At 54.1% G+C, this 6000-nt stretch overlaps 1 protein-coding gene across 1 annotated transcript in view; it reads left to right on the top strand.

The window, feature by feature from the left end:
• Nucleotides 1-6000, top strand: part of LOC110514365 (glutamate receptor ionotropic, NMDA 2A) — a 193924-nt gene that overhangs the window by 130022 nt on the left and 57902 nt on the right. The window contains exon 12 of the mRNA XM_036972876.1: nucleotides 201-354. Within this exon, the coding sequence (XP_036828771.1) occupies nucleotides 201-354 (154 nt within the window). The remainder of the gene's footprint in view (nucleotides 1-200; nucleotides 355-6000) is intronic.

Below are 6000 nucleotides of genomic sequence, written 5' to 3'. Positions count from 1 at the left end.
GTCTGTCTGTCTGTCTGTCTGTCTGTCTGTATGTCTACCTGTCTGTCTCTCTCGCTCACTTTCCCTATGTCCTTCTCTCTCTCTTTCACTCTCCTTACTTCCTGTTTCTGTTAATAGAGCTACCTAGGTAGGTAGGTAGGTAGGTAGGTAGGTTTTTGACCTTTCTGTGTCTGTTTATAATGTGTCTGTGTGTTGTCCAGGTGATTGAAAAGAAGGCAGCGATGGCAGTGGGGTCGTTGACCATCAATGAGGAAAGGTCAGAGGTCATAGACTTCTCTGTCCCCTTCGTGGAGACGGGCATCAGCGTCATGGTCGCCCGGAGCAACGGCACCGTCTCCCCCTCCGCCTTCCTCGGTAATACACGTCTGTCTGTCTGTCTGTCTGTCTGTCTGTATGTCTGTCTGTATGTCTGTATGTCTGTCTGTCTGTCTGTCTGTCTGTCTGTCTGTCTACCTGTCTGTCTGTCTGTCTGTCTGTCTGTCTGTCTGTCTGTCTGTCTGTTTTACCATCTCTGTCTGTTTCGCTCTCACTCTCTCTTCATCTAATCCAGGGATTGTCAACTCCAGTCCTCTCTCTCCCCCTAATACAGGGATGGTCAACTCCAGTCCTCTCTCTCCCTCTAATCCAGGGATTGTCAACTCCAGTCCTCTCTCTCCCCCTAATACAGGGATGGTCAACTCCAGTCCTCCCTCTCCCTCTCTCTCCCTCTAATCCAGGGATTGTCAACTCCAGTCCTCTCTCTCCCTCTCTCTCCCTCCCTCTAATCCAGGGATTGTCAACTTCAGTCCTCTCTCTCCCTCTAATCCAGGGATGGTCAACTCCAGTCCTCTCTTTCCCTCTCTCTCCCTCCCTCTAATCCAGGGATGGTCAACCCCAGTCCTCTCTAATCCAGAGATGGTCAACCCCATTCCTCTCTAATCCAGGGATGGACAACCCCAGTCCTCTCTAATCCAGGGATGGTCAACCCCAGTCCTCTCTAATCCAGGGATGGTCAACCCCAGTCCTCTCTAATCCAGGGATGGTCAACCCCATTCCTCTCTAATCCAGGGATGGTCAAACCCAGTCCTCTCTAATCCAGGGATGGTCAACCCCAGTCCTCTCTAATCCAGGGATGGTCAACCCCAGTCCTCTCTAATCCAGGGATGGTCAACCCCAGTCCTCTCTAATCCAGGGATGGTCAACCCCAGTCCTCTCTAATCCAGGGATGGTCAACCCCAGTCCTCTCTAATCTAGGGATGGTCAACCCCAGTCCTCTCTAATCCAGGGATGGTCAACCCCAGTCCTCTCTAATCTAGGGATGGTCAACCCCAGTCCTCTCTAATCCAGGGATGGTCAACCCCAGTCCTCTCTAATCCAGGGAAGGTCAACCCCAGTCCTCTCTAATCCAGGAATGGTCAACCCCAGTCCTCTCTAATCCAGGGATGGTCAACCCCAGTCCTCTCTAATCCAGGGATGGTCAACCCCAGTCCTCTCTAATCCAGGGACGGTCAACCCCAGTCCTCTCTAATCCAGGGATGGTCAGTTCCAGTCTTTGGGGCCTGAATGGTGACACACTTTTTTTCCCCCAAGCCCCTGCTGACACACCTGACTCTAATAATCAATGAGTCAGAATGCAGTTAGTTTGTTCAGGTGTGTCAGCTCCATGTCTGAGGGGGAAGTGTGATGCCAATCAGGCCCCAGAGGACTGGAGAGTCCCATGGCTGCTCTAACACTGTGTTAGAGAGGAAGGTCCCACCTCTATCAGCTCCATGTCTGAGGGGGAAGTGTGATGCCAATCAGGCCCCAGAGGACTGGAGAGTCCCATGGCTGCTCTAACACTGTGTTAGAGAGGAAGGTCCCACCTCTATCAGCTCCATGTCTGAGGGGGAAGTGTGATGCCAATCAGGCCCCAGAGGACTGGAGAGTACCATGGCTGCTCTAACACTGTGTTAGAGAGGAAGGTCCCACCTCTATCAGCTCCATGTCTGAGGGGGAAGTGTGATGCCAATCAGGCCCCAGAGGACTGGAGAGTCCCATGGCTGCTCTAACACTGTGTTAGAGAGGAAGGTCCCACCTCTATCAGCTCCATGTCTGAGGTTGGAAGTGTGATGCCAATCAGGCCCCAGAGGACTGGAGAGTACCATGGCTGCTCTAACACTGTGTTAGAGAGGAAGGTCCCACCTCTATCAGCTCCATGTCTGAGGGGGAAGTGTGATGACAATCAGGCCCCAGAGGACTGGAGAGTCCCATGGCTGCTCTAACACTGTGTTAGAGAGGAAGGTCCCACCTCTATCAGCTACATGTCTGAGGGGGAAGTGTGATGACAATCAGGCCCCAGAGGACTGGAGAGTCCCATGGCTGCTCTAACACTGTGTTAGAGAGGAAGGTCCCACCTCTATCAGCTCCATGTCTGAGGCGGAAGTGTGATGCCAATCAGGCCCCAGAGGACTGGAGATTCCCATGGCTGCTCTAACACTGTGTTAGAGAGGAAGGTCCCACCTCTATCAGCTCCATGTCTGAGGGGGAAGTGTGATGCCAATCAGGCCCCAGAGGACTGGAGAGTCCCATGGCTGCTCTAACACTGTGTTAGAGAGTAAGGCCCCACCTCTATCAGCTCCATGTCTGAGGGGGAAGTGTGATGCCAATCAGGCCCCAGAGGACTGGAGAGTCCCATGGCTGCTCTAACACTGTGTTAGAGAGGAAGGTCCCACCTCTATCAGCTCCATGTCTGAGGGGGAAGTGTGATGCCAATCAGGCCCCAGTGGACTGGAGTTTCCCATGGCTGCTCTAACACTGTGTTAGAGAGGAAGGTCCCACCTCTATCAGCTCCATGTCTGAGGGGGAAGTGTGATGCCAATCAGGCCCCAGAGGACTGGAGAGTCCCATGGCTGCTCTAACACTGTGTTAGAGAGGAAGGTCCCACCTCTATCAGCTACATGTCTGAGGGGGAAGTGTGATGACAATCAGGCCCCAGAGGACTGGAGAGTCCCATGGCTGCTCTAACACTGTGTTAGAGAGGAAGGTCCCACCTCTATCAGCTCCATGTCTGAGGGGGAAGTGTGATGCCAATCAGGCCCCAGTGGACTGGAGTTTCCCATGGCTGCTCTAACACTGTGTTAGAGAGGAAGGTCCCACCTCTATCAGCTCCATGTCTGAGGGGGAAGTGTGATGCCAATCAGGCCCCAGAGGACTGGAGAGTCCCATGGCTGCTCTAACACTGTGTTAGAGAGGAAGGTCCCACCTCTATCAGCTACATGTCTGAGGGGGAAGTGTGATGACAATCAGGCCCCAGAGGACTGGAGAGTCCCATGGCTGCTCTAACACTGTGTTAGAGAGGAAGGTCCCACCTCTATCAGCTCCATGTCTGAGGCGGAAGTGTGATGCCAATCAGGCCCCAGAGGACTGGAGAGTCCCATGGCTGCTCTAACACTGTGTTAGAGAGGAAGGTCCCACCTCTATCAGCTCCATGTCTGAGGGGGAAGTGTGATGCCAATCAGGCCCCAGAGGACTGGAGTTTCCCATGGCTGCTCTAACACTGTGTTAGAGAGGAAGGTCCCACCTCTATCAGCTCCATGTCTGAGGGGGAAGTGTGATGCCAATCAGGCCCCAGAGGACTGGAGAGTCCCATGGCTGCTCTAACACTGTGTTAGAGAGGAAGGTCCCACCTCTATCAGCTCCATGTCTGAGGTTGGAAGTGTGATGCCAATCAGGCCCCAGAGGACTGGAGAGTACCATGGCTGCTCTAACACTGTGTTAGAGAGGAAGGTCCCACCTCTATCAGCTCCATGTCTGAGGGGGAAGTGTGATGACAATCAGGCCCCAGAGGACTGGAGAGTCCCATGGCTGCTCTAACACTGTGTTAGAGAGGAAGGTCCCACCTCTATCAGCTACATGTCTGAGGGGGAAGTGTGATGACAATCAGGCCCCAGAGGACTGGAGAGTCCCATGGCTGCTCTAACACTGTGTTAGAGAGGAAGGTCCCACCTCTATCAGCTCCATGTCTGAGGCGGAAGTGTGATGCCAATCAGGCCCCAGAGGACTGGAGATTCCCATGGCTGCTCTAACACTGTGTTAGAGAGGAAGGTCCCACCTCTATCAGCTCCATGTCTGAGGGGGAAGTGTGATGCCAATCAGGCCCCAGAGGACTGGAGAGTCCCATGGCTGCTCTAACACTGTGTTAGAGAGTAAGGCCCCACCTCTATCAGCTCCATGTCTGAGGGGGAAGTGTGATGCCAATCAGGCCCCAGAGGACTGGAGAGTCCCATGGCTGCTCTAACACTGTGTTAGAGAGGAAGGTCCCACCTCTATCAGCTCCATGTCTGAGGGGGAAGTGTGATGCCAATCAGGCCCCAGTGGACTGGAGTTTCCCATGGCTGCTCTAACACTGTGTTAGAGAGGAAGGTCCCACCTCTATCAGCTCCATGTCTGAGGGGGAAGTGTGATGCCAATCAGGCCCCAGAGGACTGGAGAGTCCCATGGCTGCTCTAACACTGTGTTAGAGAGGAAGGTCCCACCTCTATCAGCTACATGTCTGAGGGGGAAGTGTGATGACAATCAGGCCCCAGAGGACTGGAGAGTCCCATGGCTGCTCTAACACTGTGTTAGAGAGGAAGGTCCCACCTCTATCAGCCCCATGTCTGAGGGGGAAGTGTGATGCCAATCAGGCCCCAGAGGACTGGAGAGTACCATGGCTGCTCTAACACTGTGTTAGAGAGGAAGGTCCCACCTCTATCAGCTCCATGTCTGAGGGGGAAGTGTGATGCCAATCAGGCCCCAGAGGACTGGAGAGTCCCATGGCTGCTCTAACACTGTGTTAGAGAGGAAGGTCCCACCTCTATCAGCTCCATGTCTGAGGGGGAAGTGTGATGCCAATCAGGCCCCAGAGGACTGGAGAGTACCATGGCTGCTCTAACACTGTGTTAGAGAGGAAGGTCCCACCTCTATCAGCTCCATGTCTGAGGGGGAAGTGTGATGCCAATCAGGCCCCAGAGGACTGGAGAGTCCCATGGCTGCTCTAACACTGTGTTAGAGAGGAAGGTCCCACCTCTATCAGCTACATGTCTGAGGGGGAAGTGTGATGACAATCAGGCCCCAGAGGACTGGAGAGTCCCATGGCTGCTCTAACACTGTGTTAGAGAGGAAGGTCCCACCTCTATCAGCTCCATGTCTGAGGCGGAAGTGTGATGCCAATCAGGCCCCAGAGGACTGGAGAGTCCCATGGCTGCTCTAACACTGTGTTAGAGAGGAAGGTCCCACCTCTATCAGCTCCATGTCTGAGGGGGAAGTGTGATGCCAATCAGGCCCCAGAGGACTGGAGTTTCCCATGGCTGCTCTAACACTGTGTTAGAGAGGAAGGTCCCACCTCTATCAGCTCCATGTCTGAGGGGGAAGTGTGATGCCAATCAGGCCCCAGAGGACTGGAGAGTCCCATGGCTGCTCTAACACTGTGTTAGAGAGGAAGGTCCCACCTCTATCAGCTCCATGTCTGAGGGGGAAGTGTGATGCCAATCAGGCCCCAGAGGACTGGAGAGTCCCATGGCTGCTCTAACACTGTGTTAGAGAAGAAGGTCCCACCTGTATCAGCTCCATGTCTGAGGGGGAAGTGTGATGCCAATCAGGCCCCAGAGGACTGGAGATTCCCATGGCTGCTCTAACACTGTGTTAGAGAGGAAGGTCCCACCTCTATCAGCTCCATGTCCGAGGGGGAAGTGTGATGCCAATCAGGCCCCAGAGGACTGGAGAGTCCCATGGCTGCTCTAACACTGTGTTAGAGAGGAAGGTCCCACCTCTATCAGCTCCATGTCTGAGGGGGAAGTGTGATGCCAATCAGGCCCCAGAGGACTGGAGAGTCCCATGGCTGCTCTAACACTGTGTTAGAGAAGAAGGTCCCACCTGTATCAGCTCCATGTCTGAGGGGGAAGTGTGATGCCAATCAGGCCCCAGAGGACTGGAGATTCCCATGGCTGCTCTAACACTGTGTTAGAGAGGAAGGTCCCACCTCTATCAGCTCCATGTCCGAGG

Source organism: Oncorhynchus mykiss, unplaced genomic scaffold, assembly GCF_013265735.2.
Source record: "Oncorhynchus mykiss isolate Arlee unplaced genomic scaffold, USDA_OmykA_1.1 un_scaffold_196, whole genome shotgun sequence".
In the NCBI taxonomy this organism is placed as follows: Eukaryota; Metazoa; Chordata; class Actinopteri; order Salmoniformes; family Salmonidae; genus Oncorhynchus; species Oncorhynchus mykiss.
The sequence above is the reverse complement of the archived record's forward strand: the minus strand, read 5'-3'. Positions and strand labels throughout refer to the sequence as shown.